The sequence below is a fragment of the Pleurodeles waltl genome, chromosome 1_1 (genome assembly GCF_031143425.1).
Source record: "Pleurodeles waltl isolate 20211129_DDA chromosome 1_1, aPleWal1.hap1.20221129, whole genome shotgun sequence".
NCBI classification, from domain to species: domain Eukaryota; kingdom Metazoa; phylum Chordata; class Amphibia; order Caudata; family Salamandridae; genus Pleurodeles; species Pleurodeles waltl.
This window is the reverse complement of record NC_090436.1, coordinates 433,979,523-434,000,318: the sequence shown is the minus strand read 5'-3', so window position 1 is coordinate 434,000,318 and position 20,796 is coordinate 433,979,523. Positions and strand designations below refer to the sequence as shown.

At 44.6% G+C, this 20,796-nt stretch overlaps 1 protein-coding gene across 2 annotated transcripts in view; it reads left to right on the top strand.

Annotated features, from left to right (window-relative positions):
* The window catches only part of BDP1 (BDP1 general transcription factor IIIB subunit), a 1,097,554-nt gene that overhangs the window by 968,578 nt on the left and 108,180 nt on the right, over positions 1 to 20,796 (top strand). For both annotated transcript variants that reach the window (XM_069224223.1, XM_069224213.1), the window contains exon 40: positions 1,834 to 2,086. In XM_069224223.1, coding sequence (XP_069080324.1) covers positions 1,834 to 2,086 — 253 coding nt within the window. The remainder of the gene's footprint in view (positions 1 to 1,833; positions 2,087 to 20,796) is intronic.

The window sequence follows — 20,796 nt, the reverse complement described above, 5'->3', positions numbered from 1 at the left end:
TTTCTAGAATCGTTTCCTTTACTATGGTACTCTTTTGCAGTATTTTATTCAAGTAGCTAAGGTAGTATCAGAGACTTCTAGAAGTGAATTGAGTCTACAGGTCTGGCCAAAGAAAGCATATATAGAAAATAGGGGTACAGAAGATGACTGGATATATGGCTTTGTTTAGATTTCAGTGATAGTAGTCAATCTTTAATATTGGGAGAAAAAATAGATTTTTCGTTAATCTACCAGCCAGAATTTCCTGTACCATGAGGTGGCAAAAATACAGTTTGCGGATTCTCCTCTGGGTTTGTAATTTTCCTCCACAAATTGTAGGATTTTGCATTTAAACAAAATTTTAAATCATGACATTCATGCTAGAAAGCTCTAAACAGGACATTCCTGTGATGGAAAGACGGTTATAGTAAAATAAACTGAAGCTCCCAAAATGCTTGCCATTTGTCTCGCTTGAGCCAGAGCTCTGTCTGTAAATAAACTCAAGCAAGAGTTCCGAACAGCTTGCCCTGTACGCAGTGAATTCAAAGTTGGCCATAGCCGATAATTTGGTAGATGTCATGTCTCTTTACTTAAAGATGAAAAATACTTCCAGTTTGAAACTTTGTAGAGGGGTGGAAGTTTGCTGGATTCAATGTTTACCTTATACAACTGCAAATTAGTTGTCTTAAAAGTACTGACGTTGTTACTGTTTTCTTGGAGGAAAGTCAAAATAGGGACACAAATGAGAAGGGAAACATGCCTAGACAGGCAATATATTTATGTTGTCAATGGCAACCAACAGGCCTTTGTGTAGACGCTGACATATGTTCTACATAGGGGGCTAAATACAACTGCTTAGTATTATTTATTGCCACTAGTGAAAAATCTTGTGAAGCAGAAGCTTTCAGAAGCTTATATTTACCAATTATATATGAGACATCCAAAAAATTTGTAACATTTTCTTTTAAGTTGTCCTCAGTATAAAGAGAAACCGAGAAAAAGGACTTCCCATTGGTTAAAGGGATGGGTATAGCAAATACAACAGCTGCATTACTACTTCTTTATCTGTGGCCAGAACAGTTCTGTCACGAGAATGATGGAAATAGTCTGGATGTAGCATGGTAAATGTTAATGAGAAACCAAAATGACATGAGGTGTAACCAACAAGTGATGATAAAAATCATTTACTGACTTGATGATCTATTTAAGTCAGGTATCAGGTCAAGTTATGTAGACCGACCCCCTAGCCTCCACTATGGAACTTGAGAATTTCAGAGTGTATATTTTAAATTTGGTAATTTCACAGCAATTTTTGTAGAAGATGTAACATTTAAGCATTTCGACAGGTATCTGACTGTGGATGTGGTTAATTGTTGTACACTGATTTTATTTGTATAGTGAAAGACATTGATGAAAGAAATTACAATTTAATCTAAACTAAACAGGACAGTTGAAGGGTTAGGATCACTACAAATGCTAAAACTTCCAGAATATCTCTACTCTAGACTATTTTTATGTCATCTTATGGCATGTGTGCAGATACAAGAAATATATGTGTTACAACCACCCAAATAAATATCGGACACATAAGAGGGACACTCTGGAAGGACCATTTTGTAGTTTTAAACATTCATCACAAGGAACAGAATTATTATTGTATTGGAGATTGGATTTGCAGGCTGTGTTTGGTTATTTGGAGAAGGAAAAGTAGTGTGAGCTGACAAATGTGAAGAGGAAGAGATCATGTAAAACAAAACCTCTGTGCTTGGGGGACAATAGTTTTTTCAATAAAATATTTTTTTTCTCCCATGTAAATGTTGTGTGTACAATTAACTCTGGTACTTTATTGTTTAGCACTGAGACCTTAAAAGCAGCAGCAGATACAGAAATAAGCTCACATACAGGTGATCAGCATAGACCTGCAGAGTTGTACATCGAGTCAAACAAACCAGCGCCTAATCGGAAATTGAGGAAGAGGGAAGCTAATGTTCAAGAAATTAATGTGGATGAGCTACCTGTCAAGAAAATCTTGCTGCACACTTTCCAAAACGATTCTTCTAAAAACATATGTAAAGCCCCAAAACAGGACATTGGTAACCTAGTAGAGGTAAGTATCATTCAAAAGGATATTTGCAATATATTGAATAGCTTAAGTGCATCTTAAGTACCTTAACCTAGCTGATGAGCATGTCTACAAATGTGAAAACCAATGGAATGCCCTAAGTGGAATGCAGTGCCCTACCTAATTGTAAATCCATGTCACATAGATGACACTTACTTTAATTCACTATAAATTGTGCTGTGTTGTAAAATTGTATATTTTTTCACACAACTTCCAATCAAATTCAGAAATCCGGTAGATGGACTGATTTAAATTAATTTGTGATTGAAATCTGCTGTTTTTGTTTTAAAATATAAAGTCTTACAGCAATTCTGAAAACAGTATTCCAAATAGGGTTTTGCTGCTCAGGATCTATACTTGGATCATGTTTCACATTCAGTGAACATGAGCCACCATGATAGAACAAGAAAACAGCATAAAATGTTCTTAACTGAAACAAGTTATAATTTCTATTTATCAGTCTGTTACAAACTGTGATTTGACTATGCTACATAGCACTCTGAATGTAGTGCTGTTTAACAGAGTTAACAAGCAGGCCCTGAAAATGGCAGATAAAAGATTTTGTTCATAACGTCTCTGTAAAGTAAAAACTATTCACATGTCACCAGGAACAGAGGACATGTCTCATCCATCTATATCCGGCACAGCACACACTAACATAGCAGTAAGTCTTTCCTGTATTGTTACTTTAGTGTAGAAATCCCTCATTCATATCTCACTTACATGTCTTACTTTAAAAACACCACCACAGAGTTAGGTTTTGTTGTTTATAAAGACATCGATTTTGTTTGCACCATTACCAAATCCACATCTCTAACCTGAGAGCATATAGAGGAGCAATTTACTCCACAAAAAAGCAAAGGCTTCCTATCCAGATTTCATGTTGTCAAATGGGAGTCAAGCTTCACACTATGCTTGTACTACCCCCCTCCCCCATACTCGTGAACAAGCAAAGGACATTTGAGATGTAAATGTGATTGTAATCTGGTTATGTTATACTGCTTGCCAATGGAAGTACTTCACACCTCGTGTGAGGTACTCTCTGGTGGGATTTGGTCTAGATGGGCGAAGGGCCCAATGAGCAATAGTAATCATACATTCCAACAGTGTGGCAACCTTGAGTTCTGTGTTGTGCCATCCCGCTACCCAACAGCCATTGTGTTTGTGCAGCTATATAATATAGCTCAAAATCTGCAATCTCAGTCCTCAGAAATCATCTGCACATAGGGAATGTCAGTTATATCACCATGTGATATACCCCACTCACCACCCACCTCCCTAAATATTATGGCAAATGGCTCCAGAGCAAACAAGAGTGGGGAAATGAGGCAGTCTTGCCTGGTTCCCTGCACACTGAATACTGGCCAGATATTGCCATTTGTGCTCTTGCTAGCGTTTGTGTAAAGAATCTTTATACACAGGAAAACGCATCCTCGAAACCAAATCAGTGTAGCACTTCTAGGAATGAAACCGTTTAGGTATTTGTGGATGAGAGAGGCCACGTGAGGCAGCAGTTGGTTTGCTATTAGTTTCCTCAAGATTTTTTAGATAAACAAAGGCCTAAGTGCTGACAATTATTCTGTAGGCTTCCTTGATTTTGAATGTAACAGGCCTCTGTGTCCAAATACATAAGTATTTAAGTTTGAGATTGTAAATCCTGTGCTTCGCAAAAGGGTTTGCGATCACAGGAGGGATTTTTTATAATGTACAAAAAGCTCTTTTTTTGTCTAGTAATCCTAATAGTCAGATTTTCGGATACTGTATTACCCGCTACTTAAGTCAGACTGTTCAACACTGCGGTCCAACAGCAGGGAGTAACCGTGCATGCCCAAACCGTATGGGAAAAAAATGCTTCTGGTTACTGGTATCAAGAGCAAACTTCCCCAACTCCTGGGGCTTAATATATTCTGTGTATGTAATTGTTCTGAATTAACTGAAGGTCAGATTTTGTAACACCATTGGCATATTGCCCATGGTCCCTTTACACTTCATCACTCAATTCAATGTCCACATTAGTTTCCAGCTTACTTCTCGGGCACATAAAGTCCATCTCTGTTTGTTTGAGGAGACTCTGGTAAATGTATGTCACTTGTCTTTTTGTAATTAGTGATGTTTAGAGTGTGTCATGTGTTTGTGCTTCCAATTCCTTGCATTCCGTGTGTCTCAGAGTAATTTAGTTGCTCACCTTCTTACTGAAGGGCATATCCTTTTGGCGTTCAGTATTTTTCCACTAGCTCTTTAAATGCTTTAAGACCCCCATTGTTAAACAATTGACCCTGGTACCAAATTAAAAGTGGTCCCCATTAGCAAATCACACAGGTAAAATGTAGCCCACATTTGCAAATCAGGACGGTTTTAAACTTGTAAAGACAAGATGTATAGGTATTTTGCAAGGTATGGTATACAAAGTATGGAAACCTGCATGCATTTGTGTAAGAGTCGGAGAATGGCCTGTCCGGAGCCAGGCGTCTACATTTTAGTCCTGAAGCCAGCTTTCAGTTGGAGGCAGAGCAACAACAGGACTTAGAAGCGCAGTATCACCCATAGTCTTTGGCCATGAGTACACCATTCCACCTTGTTGTCACACACCAACACCGTGTACGGGCTGAGCATTGCCCCAGAGGGGGTCGGACATCAACTTAGAGCTCCACCAGCAGGTCTCAGGTCCGCCACTGCCTTGAGGCCATGGTTGGCAAAGTTATTGGGCCCAGCGCCAAAGACCGCCCACAAACTTTGGTCATCCTTTGCAGTGACAGACGTGTCAACGCTGAAACCTCGTGTACCACTGAAGCCTCAATCAGCTCCGAAGACCATCTCAGCCCGAGAGCTCATTCCACCCACAGGAGTCCTTCAGCTACAAGTTACTTGGCACCTTAGCTTCCATCTACACCAGGGTCCGATGACTCAAAGCAGTAGATTTTCCAGTATATACAGGAGGAACTTGGTGGCACCAAAGGAGACTCTTTATAGACTTCCAGACTGGGATGATGTCTACAAAGTTACCATTTAAGGCGCAAGACGGAAGAGGAAACTCACCTTTGAGGAACAGCTTGCTTTGGAGCCTACACATCCTCTGAAGCACAAGAAACATATGGACAGGGGCAGCAGTCTACGTTCTGTATGTCCCCCTGCTCCCCTCCTTCTATTCTCCCTCTTCCTCCTTCCCCGCCACTACCCAGGGTGCCACCACATCATGTACCGCCTCCACCACATTCACCAGAGGTTCATGACAATCTTCTTATGGCAGAGATAGCCTCTCAACCCCGTAGATCCCTAAGAGGCTCCATATGACCCTGAGCCTGGAGGGGACAGACCCGGATCTCCACCTCAGTAAACTCTCCCCTCCAAATGACACCTTGAGGGCATTCATAGGGCTACTACTTCCCATAAAGTAGATTTGCACACTGTCCAGGAGGGCAACAACTTCCTAGTTGAAACATTGTCCACCACAAAGCGCTGGGGATGCTCAACTGCTCCATACACTTTTCTTTCTTTTTTTTATGGTTTAGCTCTTTTTTAATTAAAAGTTTTGTTGATGCTCATGCGCCCACCTACAACCAGAGGCCAGTGGGATGCAATGGGTCAAGCAGTGGTTGATACAGAAGGAAAATAACAAACCCCACCTCCTCAACTTCAACCACCCCTCCCTACCTACCACCCTTTTCTCTCAGGGTGTTCGTGCTGCGTAGAGTCACAATCCCACAACTAGTCTTCGTGTGTAGCAACTGTGGTACTAACACGTGCGGCAAGAGCCGGCTATAATGCTTCAGTGAGACGGAGTAATCACAGGTATTTGGGGCTAGTCGGTTCCCTGAAGTCCTTGGACAGGAGTGTAAGATATGGTCTCCATAATTCTCTATAGGAGGCACCTTGAGACGTCAACACCAGGGTCGCATTGTCCATCCCTAGGATATGCTACAGGCGGTGGAGTCAAGCTAAATGTGTAGGAATTTGATCTGTCGCCCAGTGTGCAAGAGTCATCTGATGAGCCGCTCCCAAAGCAATGCTAATTTGTCGGCCCTTGCAGGATTTGGGTGCATTGGGAAGGCCTAGAATCATAGGTAGGGCTGGGGCCAAAGCAGTTGTCGTCTTCCTCCTTCTCTGCAGGCTTGTAGGTCAGCAGTCCTTCTTTCTTCAGGTTGCAGGAATCTGATTTCCTGGGATCTGGGGAGCCCCTAAATACTGAATTTAGGGGGGTGTTTAGGTCTGGGAGGGCAGTAGCCAGTGGCTACTGTCCTTGAGGGTGGCTACACCCTCTTTGTGCCTCCTCCCTGTGGGGGAGGGGGGCACCTCCCTAATCCTATTGGGGGAATCCTCCAAACTCAAGATGGAGGATTTCTCAAGGCAGGGGTCACCTCAGCTCTGGGCACCCTTAGGGGCTGTCCTGACTGGTGGGTGACTCCTCCTTGTTTTTCTCAATATCTCCTCCAGCCTTGCTGCCAAAAGTGGAGGGGCGGGCATCTCCACTAGCTGGGATGCCCTGGGGTGCTGTAACAAAAGGGGTGAGCCTTTGAGGCTCACTGCCAGGTGTTACAGTTCCTGCAGGGGGAGGTGAGAAGCACCTCCACCCATTACAGGCTTTCTTCCTGGCCACAGAGTGACAAAGGCACTCTCCCCATGTGGCCAGCAACATCTCTGGTTTGTGGCAGACTGGCAGAAACTGGTCAGCCTACACTAGAAGTCGGGTAGGTATTCAGGGGGCATCTCTAAGATGCCCTCTGGGTGTATGTTACAATAAATTGCACACTGGCATCAGTGTGCATTTATTGTGCTGAGAGGTTTGATACCAAACTTCCCAGTTTTCAGTGTAGCCATTATGGAACTGTGGAGTTTGTGTTTGACAAACTCCCAGACCATATACTCTTATGGCTACCCTGTACTTACAATGTCTAAGTTGTTGCTTAGACACTGTAGGGGCATAGTGCTCATGCACATATGCCCTAACCTGTGGTATAGTGCACCATGCCTTAGGGCTGTAAGGACTGCTAGAGGGGTGCTTACCTATGCCACAGGCAGTGTGAGGTTGGCATGGCACTCTGAGGGGAGTGCCATGTTGACATAGTCATTTTCTCCCCACCAGCACACACAAGCTGTGAGGCAGTGTGCATGTGCTGAGTGAGGGGTCCCTAGGGTGGCATAAGACATGCTGCAGCCCTTAGAGACCTTCCCTGGCATCAGGGTCCTTGGTACCAGGGGTACCAGTTACAAGGGACTTACCTGAGTGCCAGGGTTGTGCCAATTGAGGAGACAAATGTACAGTTTAGGGAAATTACACTGGTGCTGGGGCCTGGTTAGCAGGGTCCCAGCACACTTTCAAATCATAACTTAGAATCAGCAAAGGCAAAAAGTTAGGGGGTAACCATGCCAAGGAGGCATTTCCTTACACAAACCACCCCACCACCACCAAAACGAAAGAGGATGACACTAACCTTTCCAAAGAGAGTCTTCATTTTCTAAGTGGAAGAACCTGGAAAGGCCATCTGCATTGGCATGGGCAGTCGCAGGTCCCTGTAGGGATAAGGACCACCTCACCAGTTTAGGGGTTTCTCCTTTCATTTCCATTAGCCATCTGAGAGGTCTGTGCTCAGTTTGAACTATGAAGTGAGTACCAAAAAGGTATTGCCTCAACTTCTTCAGGGACCAGACCACAGCAAAGACCGCCCTCTCAATGGCACTCCAACGCTGCTCCCTGGGGAGTAACCTCCTGCTAATAAAAGCAACAGGCTGGTCAAGGCCATCAACATTTGTCTGGGACAGGACTGCTCCTATCCCATGTTGAGAGGCATCTGCCTGCACAATTAACTGCTTAGAGTTACCTGGAGCTTTCAAAACTGGTGCTGTGCACTTTTCTTGCTTCAGGGTGTGAAAGGCCTTTTGACAGTCCAAGGTCCAGTTAACTTTCTTGGGCACTTTCTTGGAGGTACGTTCTGTGAGGAGGGTCACTATGGATCCATAATCCTTCACAAACCTCCTATAGTAACCAATCAAGCCAAGGAATGCCCTGACTTGAGTCTGGGTTTTGGAGCTACCCTGTTCAGAATAGTCTGGATCTTGGGTTGGAGTGCCTGAACCTGACCTCCACCTACAAGGTGTCCCAAGTAAACCACAGTACCCTGCCCTATCTGACATTTAGATGCCTTGATAGAGACGCCTGCTGCTTGCAGGGCTTGCAAAACCTTCTTCAGGTGGACCAGGTGATCCTGCCAGCTGGAGCTAAAGACAGCAATATCATCAAGATAAGCTGCACTAAAGGACTCCAAGCCAGCAAGGACTTGATTCACCAACCTTTGGAAGGTGGCAGGGGCATTCTTTAAGCCATAGGGCATCACAGTAAACTGGTAGTGCCCATCAGGTGTAGAGAATGCTGTTTTCTCTTTTGCTCCTGGTGCCATTCTTATTTGTCAGTACCCTGCTGTCAAGTCAAAGGTACTCAGGTATTTGGTAGCAACCACTTTGTCAATCAGCTCATCTGCCCTTGGATTGGGGTGAGCATCTGTCTTGGTGACAAGAATAAGCCCTCTGTAGTCCACACAGAACCTCATCTCTCTCTTGCCATCTTTTGTGTGAGGTTTGGGGACCAAGACCACTGGGCTAGCCCAGGGACTGTCAGAGTGCTCAACTCCAGCATCTTGTGGACTTCCACTTTGATGATTTCTTTAACTTGGTCAGACTGTCTGAAGATTTTGTTTTTGACAGGCATGCTGTCTCCTGTGTCCACATCATGGGTACACAGGTGTGTCTGACCAGGGGTTAGGGAAAAGAGCTCAGCAAACTGCCAGAGGACTTGCCTGCAGTCAGCTTGCTGTTTGCCAGAGAAGGTGTCTGAATAGATCACTCCATCTACTGTGTCATCCTTAGGGTCAGTGGAGAGGAGATCAGGGAGAGGTTCACTCTCTGCGTCCTGGTCCTCATCTGTAACCATTAACATGTTTACATCTGCCCTGTCATGGAAGAGTTTTAGGCGGTTAACATGGATCACCCTCTTGGGGTCATGATAGTGCCTCAGTCCACCAGCTAGATGACCTGACTCTTTTTCTCTAGCACTGGGTAAGGGCGACTCCATTTGTCCTGAAGTGCCCTGGGAGCCACAGGCTCCAGAACCCAGACTTTCTGCCCTGGCTGAAACTCAACCATAGCAGCCTTTTGGTCATACCACATCTTCTGGAGTTGTTGGCTGGCCTCAAGGTTTTTACTTGCCTTTTCCATGTACTCTGCCATCCATGAACGTAGGCCTAGTACATAGTCCACTATATCTTGCTTAGGCTCATGGAGAGGTCTCTCCCAGCCTTCTTTCACAAGGGCTAGTGGTCCCCTAACAGGATGGCCAAACAGAAGTTCAAAGGGGGAAAACCCTACTCCCTTCTGAGGCACCTCTCTGTAGATGAAAAGCAGGCATGGCAAGAGGACATCCCATCTTATTTTGAGTTTTGGTGGGAGCCCCATGATCATGCCCTTCAGTGTCTTGTTAAATCTCTCAGCAAGACCATTGGTTTGTGGATGGTATGGTGTGGTGAATTTGTAAGTCACCCCACACTCATTCCACATATGTTTCAGGCAAGCTGACATGAAGTTGGTACCTCTGTCAGAAACCACCTCCTTAGGAAATCCCACTCTGATAAAAATACCAATGAGTGCTTTGGCTACTGCAGGGGCAGTAGTGGACCTAAGGGGAATTGCCTCAGGGTACCTAGTAGCATGATCCACTACTACTAGGATATACTGATTCCCTGATGCTGTGGGAGGTTCAAGTGGACCCACTAAATCCACTCCCACTCTTTCAAAGGGGACCCCCACCACTGGAAGTGGAATAAGGGGGGGCCTTTGGATGGCCACCTGTCTTACCACTGGCTTGACAGGTGGCACAGGAGGCACAAAAGTCCTTTACCTTCTGGGACATATTGGGCCAGTAGAAATGGTTGACTAACCTCTCCCATGTCTTGGTTTGTCCCAAATGCCCAGCAAGGGGAATGTCATGGGCTAAGGTCAGAATGAACTCCCAAAACTCCTGAGGCACTGCCTCTCTCTCCTAGTGGCACCAGGTTTGGGATCTCTTGCCTCAGTGTAAAGGCGTCCATCTTCCCAATAGACCCTGTGTGTTCCACTGACAATTCCTTTTTCTTGTTCAGCAGCTTGCTGCCTTAGGCCTTCAAGAGAGGGACAAGTTTCTTGCCCCTTGCACAGCTGTTCCCTTGAGAGTCCCCCTGGGCCCAAGAGCTCAACCTGGTAAGGTTCTAACTCCATAGGCTCAGTTCCCTCAGGTGATAGAACTTCTTCCTGAGAAGAGAGGTTCTGTTTCTTTTTCTGTGCTGAAGCTGGTTCTTCTTTCCTTTTCTTTTCTCTTGGAAGGTTGGGCCATTATTTCAGGCTCCAACACTTCTTTTTTACCCTGAGCTCTGCACTGTGCCCTAGTCTTGACACACACCAGTTCAGGGATACCCTGCATGGCTGCATGGGTTTTGAGTTCTACCTCAGCCCATGCTGAGGACTCCAGATCATTTCCAAGCAGACATTCTACTGGGATAGCAGAAGAGACTACCACCTGTTTCAGGCCAGTGACCCTTCCCCGTTCTAAAGTTACCATAGCCATGGGATGTACTTTAGTCTGATTGTCAGCATTGGTGACTGGATAAGTTTGTCCAGTCAGGTATTGTCTGTCACCATAGTGACACTGGCACCTGTATCCCTCAGGGCCTCTACTCTAGTCCCATTAATAAAGAGTTGCTGCCTGTATTTTTGCATGTTAGGAGGCCAGGCAGCTAGTGTGGCTAAGTCCACCCCACCCTCAGAGACTAATGTAGCTTCAGTGTGGACCCTGATTTGCTCTGGGTACACTGTTGATCCCACCTGGAGACTGGCTATTCCAGTGCTAACTGGAGTAGTAGTTGAAGTGGAACAGGCCTTGTCTCCAGTTTGGTGTCCATGCTGTTTACCGCTGCGACACCAGGCCTTTTTGGGATCAAAGTTTTTACCCTTGTACCCAAATGAGGATTGTGAAGAGGCTTTGGACCCACCCTCCTGTGCAGGTTTTTGGGGCCCTGTAGAAGACTCTTTACTTTTTCCTTTGGATGTCTCAACACTCTTCCCCTGGGGAGGCTTTGTGACCCCTTTCTTTTGGTCGCTCCCTGTGGAAGTCTTGGTCACCCTTGTCTTGACCCAGTGGTCTGCCTTCTTTCCCAATTCTTGGGGAGAAATTGGACCTAGGTCTACCAGATGCTGATGCAATTTATCATTGAAACAATTACACAAAAGGTGTTCCTTCATAAACAAGTTATACAGCCCTTCATAATCATTTACACCACTGCCATTAATCCAACCCTCTAGTTTTTTGACTGAGAAGTCAACAAAATCAACCCAGGTCTGGCTCGAGGATTTTTGAGCCCCCCTGAACATAATCCTGTACTCCTCAGTTGAGAATCCAAAGCCCTCAATCAGGGTAGCCTTCATGAGGTCAATAGATTCTGCATCTTTACCAGAGAGTGTGAGGAGTCTATCCCTACACTTTCCAGTGAACATTTCCCAAAGGAGAGCACCCCAGTGAGATCTGTTTACTTTTCTAGTTGCACAAGCCCTCTCAAAAGCAGCGAACCATTTGGTGATGTCATCACCATCTTCATATTTTGTTACAATCCCTTTGGGGATTTTTAGCATGTCAGTATTTACTCTGACCCTATTTAAGTTGCCGCCACCATTGATGGGAGCTAAACCCATCTCTTGTCTTTCCCTTTCTATGGCTAGGAGCTGTCTCTCCAAAGCCAATCTTTTGGCCATCCTGGCTAACAGGAGGTAATCTTCATTGAGGCTGCCCTCAATGCTTCCAGAGTTACTGGTCTCCCCTGTTGAAGACCCAGTATCTCTGACTATCACTTATGGAGTCAGGGTTTGAGGGACTCTGGCTAGGACAGGAGGGAGGGAATTATCCTCTAGGTCACTAGTTTCCTCCTCTGTAGGGTTATCATCAGAGGGGTGGTCTCTGGCAAACTCTGCCAAAAGCTCCTGGAGCGTCACTTTGGTAGGGTTTGACCCAGTCTTTATATTTTTTAGCTTAAAGAGAGCCCTTAACTCTGACATCCCTAGATACAGGTAAGGGGTGACGTTGAGTTCCACCACCATCTCTTTTGTGCTAGACATTATTTTTCTAAAAGTTGGGATACTTTTTAAGAATCTAAAACTATTTCTAGAACTTACCACACACTTTTACAAAACTTTTAAACTCTAAAAGAAATGCTAACAGGGACTTACACAAGGCCCTAGCAGGACTTTTAAAAAATCTAGAAAAATAGCTCAATTTGCAAAAATCAGTTTCTAATGACTATTTTGGGAATTTAGTTGTGTGATCAGGTATTGGCTGAGTAGTCCAGCAAATCCAAAGTCTTAGACCCCACCACTGATCCACCAATGTAGGAAGTTGACTCTGTATATACTATCTCAAAGTGAGAGGTAGTGTGCACAGAGACCACGGGTTCCCCTTAGAGGTAAGATAGTGGCAAAAGTCGATAATTCTAATGCTCTATTTTGTGGTAGTGTGGTCGAGTAGTAGGCTTATCAGAGGGTAGTGTTAAGCATTTGTTGTACACAGACAGGCAATAAATGAGGAACACGCACTCAAAGAGGTTTTTGTATTAAAAAATATATTTTCTTAGTTTATTTTAAGAACCACAGGTTCAAGATTTGCAGTAAACACTTTAAATGCAAGGCACTTCACTTAGATACTTTGGGAACTTTGAATAAAAGCAATATCACATACAATCTTTGTAAAAATGGCAATAAGCTATTTTCAAAGTGAACACAGTGCAAAAATCATCAGTTCCTGGGGGAGGTAAGTAAAGGCTAGATTAGGAGGTAAGTAAAACACTTACAAGTCTCAGTCCTGGGGCATAGGCAGCCCACCGTTGGGGGTTCAAGGCAACCCACAGTTACCACACCAGCAGCATAGGCCCAGTCAGGTGCAGAGGTCAAAAAGGTGCCCAAAACACATAGGCGCCTATGGAGAACAGGGGTGCTTCGGTTCCAGTCTGCCAGCAGGTAAGTACCTGCGTCCTCGGGGGAGGGGCGGACCAGCGGGGTTTTGTAGTGCACTGGGGGGGGACACAAGTAGGCACACAAAACAGTGCAGTGTGCAAAGCAGGCGTCGGGTTTTAGGTAGGAAACAATGGAGGGACCCAGGGGTCACTCTAGCGGTGCAGGCAGGCACAAGGGGGGCTTCTCGGGACAGCCACCACCTGGGCTAGGCAGAGGGTCGTCTGGGGGTCACTTCTGCGTTGAAGTTCGGTTCTTTCAGGTCCTGGGGGCTGCAGGTGCAGTGTTGGTTCCAGGCGTCGAGTCTCTTTTAACAGGCAGTCGAGGTCAGGGGGAGCCTCTGGATTCTCTCTGCAGGCGTCACTGTGGGGGTTCGGGGGGGTCGTCTCTGGTTACTCACGGGCTTGAAGTTGCCAGGGAGTCCTGCACCCGGCCGCCCCTGTGCCGCTGAGGGTGTGTTTTGTGTGCCCCCTGGTCTGTCTGCCCGAGGACGCAGGTACTTACCTGCTGGCAGACTGGAACAGGAGCTCCCCTGTTCTCCTTAGGCACCTATGTGTTCTGGGCACATCTTTGACCTCTGCACCTGACCGGCCCTGAGATGCTGGTGTGGTAACTTTTTGGTTTGCCTTTAACCCCCAACGGTGGGCTGCCTGTGCCCCAGAACTGAGACTTATAAGTGTTTTACTTACCTCCTAATCTAACATTTACTTACCTCCCCCAGGAACTGTTGATTTTTGCACTGTGTCCACTTTGAAAATAGCTTATTGCCATTTTTACGAAGTCTGTACATGGTATTGTTTCCCTTCAAAGTTCCTAAAGTATCTAAGTGAAGTACCTTACATTCAAAGTGTTTATTGTAAATCTTAAACCTGTGGTTCTTAAAATAAACTAAGAAAATTTATTTTTTCAATACAAAAACCTATTGGCCTGGAGTAAGTCTTTGAGTGTGTGTTCCTCATTTATTGCCTGTGTGTATACAACAAATGCTTAACACTACCCTCTGATAAGCCTACTGCTCGACCACACTACCACAAAATAGAGCATTAGAATTATCTACTTTTGCCACTATCTTAGCTATAAGGGGAACCCTTGGACTCTGTGCACACTATTTCTTACTTTAAAATAGTATATACAGAGCCAACTTCCTACAGTGTGCATATGTCAGTAGATTCATAAAGGGAGTACAAGACTACATAGAGAACGAATCCAAGAACACATGTGTGCCATTAGGAACTGTAATGATAACTATTGTCTTGCGTTACATGTCAACACACAACATAAAAGCTGTGAATTGGTGAAACTGAGTTTCCATGCCATAGGAGTGGCCGCAGAAAATCCTAGAGGAGGTGACACAATACAGGCACTGAGCAGACTTGAGACCAATTGGATCACGAAACTGAGAGCTGTGGACCGGGAACTGCATGACCATATCATGAGTATGTTGTCTATGTACCTCCCCCAAAACACAACATGTCCAATAAGTTCAGGTGGACAGTCAGACCAAACAAATGTTTTTTCTATCCACCCCATGTAGAGGTTGGCAAATGAGGGAGAAAATGTTGAAACCATTGCCCCACCTTGGCGTTGTCAGAACCAGCTGCCAATATAAACAAACACATTGTTATCAAGAAACAGGGAAATCATGTTCATAAGCATGTTAGTGTGTTCTAATAGAGTAGCATCCCTGGATTCAAGGAATAATGCACCACTTGTAGACCCAATGTCTGTGGAATAGAGGTGTAAAGAGAAACCGCATCTAGTGTCACAAAAAGACAGTCCTCTGTCCATACAAAGTCCATTAGTTGGGTTAGAATATCAGTGGTATCCCGAACAAAGGAAGGCAGGTTGCTTACATATGGTTGTAAAAAAATGGCATTGTACTCAGACAACCGTTTTGTCGGTGATTTAAACCTGGAAATAATCGGTCTGCCTGGGGGAAAAGGTCCTGGTTTGTGGACTTTGGGAAGGACATATATACACAGGGCTGTGGGTCGCGGGTTGAACAAGTATTTAAACTCTAAGTCAGTGATAGGACACTGTTCCTCATACAGTACTATAGGAGGAATTTCAGTATTTTGTTTGTCTCTAAGTTCAGCTTGACACACATGAACTTCCTTGCCAGGTATGTTACGTGACACCTTTTCTCCGGGCATGATCCGGTTGCACAGTGTTCTTTGATTGGCTCGCTTGTGACTCACTGCTTCTCTCTTTTGTTTTTAACCATTCTTTGACAGATTTGATACACGAGTAGTAGCCTGTACCTTGACCTGATTACTTGTGTTTGACTTTTTGCTACTACGCTAACTTGGACAGTCCATACGGCTATTACGCCATGTGTTTTTCATACAAAATACTTTAGGTAATTCATTTGTAACAAGTTTCTGGTCTTTTTTCACTCTGTTGCCACAAGTTGTGTTGGTTTGCCTTTTCTACATGGTGTTTATGTTTTATCTTATACATGGTTATATTCTCCGGTTCTTTTTGGATCACTTTGTCAATGGAATTTTCACCAACATGAAAATATTAATGTTGGGCCTTTTTTTAATATCTTATTAATGGAATAGCATGTGTTAATACTTGCTATAAAATATTGGATCTTCGCAACCTTGAAAAAGTCACAAGAGACGAAAGCCGTGTCGGCTGCTTTACCACTATGGAATAAACATCGCAGTTTTCTACTAATTTTCTGCTTGGACTGGATTTAATGGATACTTCTTAGTGACTTCTGATAAATACTGCTCTGCTCTGGGTATTACTTTTGATATGCCTTAATGGTATGTTAATATGATTCTTACCTTTCTTATGTGTGCATCTTTTGAGCCACTACACAGCTGCTGACTTCAGTTACTTGACATCAAGATGGCCTTTCTGGTGACCATAATATCGGTCAGGAGAGTCAGCGAACTGCAGGCACACTACTTAATACTACCTTATAACTACAATGGTGCTGTGGACCAATACTTTATTGCTTCAAAAGGTTGTGAAACCACTTTTTGTAGGTGAAAACATCACCTTGCTTATCTTTGCTTCGCCTCTCCCTCCTAAGTAAAAGGGCAGACTCCATTGCCTGGATACAAAAAGACCCTTGTTGTTCTACCTAGATTGCACAAAAAGTTCTTACTCTTTGTAGGGTATGTGTAGGCTAAGAGAGGGAAGGCCATGCAGAAGCAGACCATCTCCTAATGGATAGTACTCTGCATAAAGACGTGCTCTGCATTGGCCTTGACACAACAACCACCTTATGGCTTGCATGCTCTTTCTACAAGAGCAATGGCTCTGAGCACTGTGCTAGCTCATGGAGTCCTTGACATCGGTCCTGCAGGATGTTTTGGTTTAATTTGTTTTGTAGACCCACCTTCGGGGAGATACTGGTTGGGTATCTATTCTAAAGAAATGAATCTGCAGTAACGCCTTATCTGGTAGAGACTCTGTCTAGCCGCGGATTCCTTACCGACCCTTCCATCCTCCCCTTCTCTGCAAACTGATTTCAGAATAGGGTCACTCTTTTCAGGGCCTTATCCATACACACCAGTCTGTCAGCATTCTACAAGGCTCTGCACTTCTGGCGTGGAAAGTCTTTTAAAGAAACTGACATTAACACGCTTGGGTGGTGCCTATATTAACACCATGGACCACTCAACGGGGAGCCGAACGCCATCACCTTCCTGTGCACAGGGGTGTACTGCTCAAGAATTTCCAGATCCAGTCAGACATCTGGGGAATATTCTCAGCTGAAGAATCTGCTGCTAGGAAGAGTGTTGTGTTTTGTTTTAAATTCTATAGTCTATGTATCAATTCGTTATAGGTGGTTCTGTAATTTGTAGCATGTCTTTATGGAATGTTAACAGCTAAGAACTCTGATGACCTCACAGATGCTGGGTTGACAATTTACTGGGACTCCGTGGCTGTGAGGACGTTTGGTGTTGATCAGGAAATAAAACTTCGTGTTCAAGGACTAACGAGGCTCCTGGCTCATGTTTACTTCGATTGAGAACACAACATTTATTTGGCGACGAGCTTGTCAACACCATTCGAACCTACGCGACCTCATTTTCTACTTCAAGTCCTGGCAGCCCTTTGTTCTGCTATTTTTGTAACCAGCGTTGAAACTACCGGCATCCGGTGAATGGAGATTGGCCTCTATACGATTGCGGTAACATTTTGATCCTTTGTTTTCCGTCTGTTTTGGCTGACTCGCAACACTGTTATTGTTGCCGGGTAACGGAAGCCACGTTGGATCCGCGCGGCAATCCATTACCTAGTTACAGATGCATGAAGGCTTACGGCGTCTGGACGCGTGTTTGACTTGCTCACAACACTGTTATTGTTGCCGGGTAACAGACTCCACGTCTACTTTTTACGCGAGGTTGGATGCATGCGGCAATCTGTTACCTAGTCACAGATGAATAAAGGTTTACGGCTTTGGACACAAAAATCTGTGTTGAAGACGGAGACTTCGCAAATTGTATCTTCTATTCTGTCACATGTTCAAGTGTTTTGGCGCGCGTCAAAGATACACGGAAGTTACTAAGGATCTGCACAGCTGAAGGTTTGGCTCAAAGTTCAGCCTCGGCAATAGACTTCTTTATCTATAGCACGTTGTGGTTGCCAAAATAAATCAGTCGCAACTCACCGAGGATTCACCCAGGCTAAGCTGCTGTGATTTCTTACGGATACCTACAGAGTCCAGCAAATTGTAACCGTTACTCGTTATTGTAAATCTCTATACGTGGTTGCTGGCAAATGGCATTTAAATGGCACTTTACCTCAGGTGTTAAATGGGTTTAACACATGTTTCCTACAGTTTATTTACAGCAGGTGTCTATTTGACAAATTTTGACCGGCGTTTGATGTGATTGCTGTCTCACACCTTGTCCTTGACGGCTTCAGATTTAGCGGATCTGTACAGCGATCCGCACACTCATACCTAGCTGTCTGTTGCCTTACTTGGTGCGCACCTTTTTGACTCTCACGATGCAAACAGCTAACTTACCGTTGGCATTTCTCCCTGAACCTTGCATCCCTACGATAAGATGGCAACATTGGTTTAAATCTTTTGAGAGTTATTTGGTTGCTATAGATGAAGTTAACTTTTCTGCTGCTCGTAAGAAGGCGATTTTGTACAATTGCCTTGGTACAGAGGGGCAGAGAATTTTCGACCATCAACCCCAAGCGCAACCTTTTGCCACTGGTGATTGGGACGTGTTCACCGAAGCTGTGAGAAGATTAGAAAATCACTTCAAGGATGACCTCAGCATCATTGTTGAGAGACACAAATTCTTCACGCGGAAGCAATTTCAGCGTGAGTCAATTGACAGTTTTGTAGCCGAACTTAGAGTTTTAGCATCTACTTGCAAGTTCGTAGGTCCTTTGGACCAGTATCTCAGGGATCAACTTGTAGTAAATTGTTGTGATTCAAAAATTCAGGAAAAGATCTTATGTTGCAGAGACCCGACTTTCAACGAAACTTTAGAAATTGCTAGAGGCATCGAACGTTCTGTTTTAGCCTCCAAAGAGTTGGGTAAAATGAGAGGGACTCAAGTTGAAGATGTATGTTTGGTATCACAGAAATCCAAAACAGTAATGTCTACTACCCTGGATTTGAAAAAGAGCAACACCAAGAGCTTGTTGTGTTTCAAGTGTGGCTCTAAATCACACATGGCAAACTTCCCTAATTGTCCAGCTTTAGGAAAGATGTGTATGAATTGTAAGAAGTCTGGTCATTTTGCTCGAGTATGTAAGCAGACACAAAAGATGATGTTAGTTGAACAACAACAACTTGTTGAGAGGCAAATGGATGATTGTGATTTGGATCTGTTCAAAAAGTGTGTTTTGATGGTTGATGATGCGTCCAATTGTAAGTCTGGCTTTAAGTGTTCCAAGGATCCTATCTGTGAAGTCATGATAGAAGAAGTTAAGCTGGAAGTTAAAGTGGATTCAGGGTCACCCATAACGATAGTATCTGACACAAATTATTATTCCCTTTGGAGTGACCTTCCTTTATTTGCTCCTGATATAAAAACTGTAGCATTTGATGGTCATGAGATTGACGTGATGGGGTACTTTATTGGAAAGATTGGTTACCAGCACAAGATCATCAACACAAAAGTGTACGTAGCCAAGAGAGGGTACAATATTTTGGGGTGGAAAGATCATGGTGCTTAGGTCAGGCACTGAGCAACCCATTACGTTGGTAGAGGAAGTGAATGTAAAATTGGATTCCATCCAGGATGTTCTCATCAAGCACTCTGAGGTTTTCGGAGATAAGCTTGGGTTGGTGACTATGCCTTTTCTGCTTCTTCCGTTCGTGGCTTATAGTCTTCAGCAAACATTCCTAAACTCTCATCCTAGTCGCACCCCTCTTGCTAGATAGTCCAGGTTTACCACTTTCCTTAATCTATTCCTAATGCCTCATGAGAAGGTGCCTAACCACCCAGATCTTCTCACGTAGACCCAGGGCTCGCTCAGACATCAAAATCCTAAGTAGCTAAATCTTGCGATTTGTCTCCTGAGGTCTTAGAATTTGGTTTCCCCAGCTTAATTCCAGAGTGTATGACCATCCACAAGGAGGCACGCAAGCCTACAACAAGACCTTGCTGTTAAGCTAAATGGAAAAGGTTTGTGCAATACTGTGGTCTCAGACACATCAACCCGATTCTTCCATTACCCATCACTTGGCCACCATTGCTGCCTACATTCAGAACAGAGAACACACGTCGGTTTTCAGTGTGCCAGTCATTTAGACCTTTGTGGAGGGCCTTAAAAGAGTCTCTGCACTCTGTGGAATCTCAACATAAGTCTCACCAGACTTATGGGCCTTCCTTTCGAACCACTTCACTCATGCCCTACGCAGTACCTTTCCTAGAAAGTAGTATCTTCCTATTGGCCATAACCACCCTAGGTGATGGCCACTAGGAAGATACTTCCTAATGGGCCCTCAGGTGTGTCAGAGAACTTCAGGCTCTAGCCCTTCAAGAACCTTTCTTACAATTTCAACCAGGTAGATTAGTGTAGGGAAGTCACTGTGGCAGCTTCCCACAGTTCGTCCTTAGGCCAAACTGCATTGAACTATTGAACTGCATGTGTATTTCTCACATCTAGGGTGAGTGGCATAGAGGGCATTCTCATACTAGATGGGGCCATGATGTATTATACTGACTGAACAAACCCCTTCCATAAGACACAACAACACTTAGGGCCTGATTACAAGTTTGGCTGTCGGAATATTCGACCGCCAGACTCGTGGTGAGGAGGCCACAGTGGAGCTGGAAGTCTCCCCACCGGCCCCATTACTACTTTTCCACTGGGCTGACCAAGGTTTCCGTCGGTCAGTCCAGTGGAAAGTGTGCAGCGGCATTGGACTCCGGCTCCACATGGAGTTGAATCCAATGCCATTGCACAGGGGGCCCCCCCTAGCACCCTCGGAATGTGCACTGACTACATAGCAGACAGTATGCATTCCGACACTGCTGGGGAGGCGGGCTCCTGCACTTGCTCTCCGCTAGCCTTTTCATGGCGGTTGAACTGCCATGAAAAGGTTAGCGGAAAACATTGTTTTAATCAGCTGATTACAACCACGACCGCTGGCATCCCATCGGGATCAGAGATCCTGGTGGAAGACAGCAGTCTTTTTGTGGCACCGACTGCCAGTCTTGTAATATGACGGTCAGACCCTCACA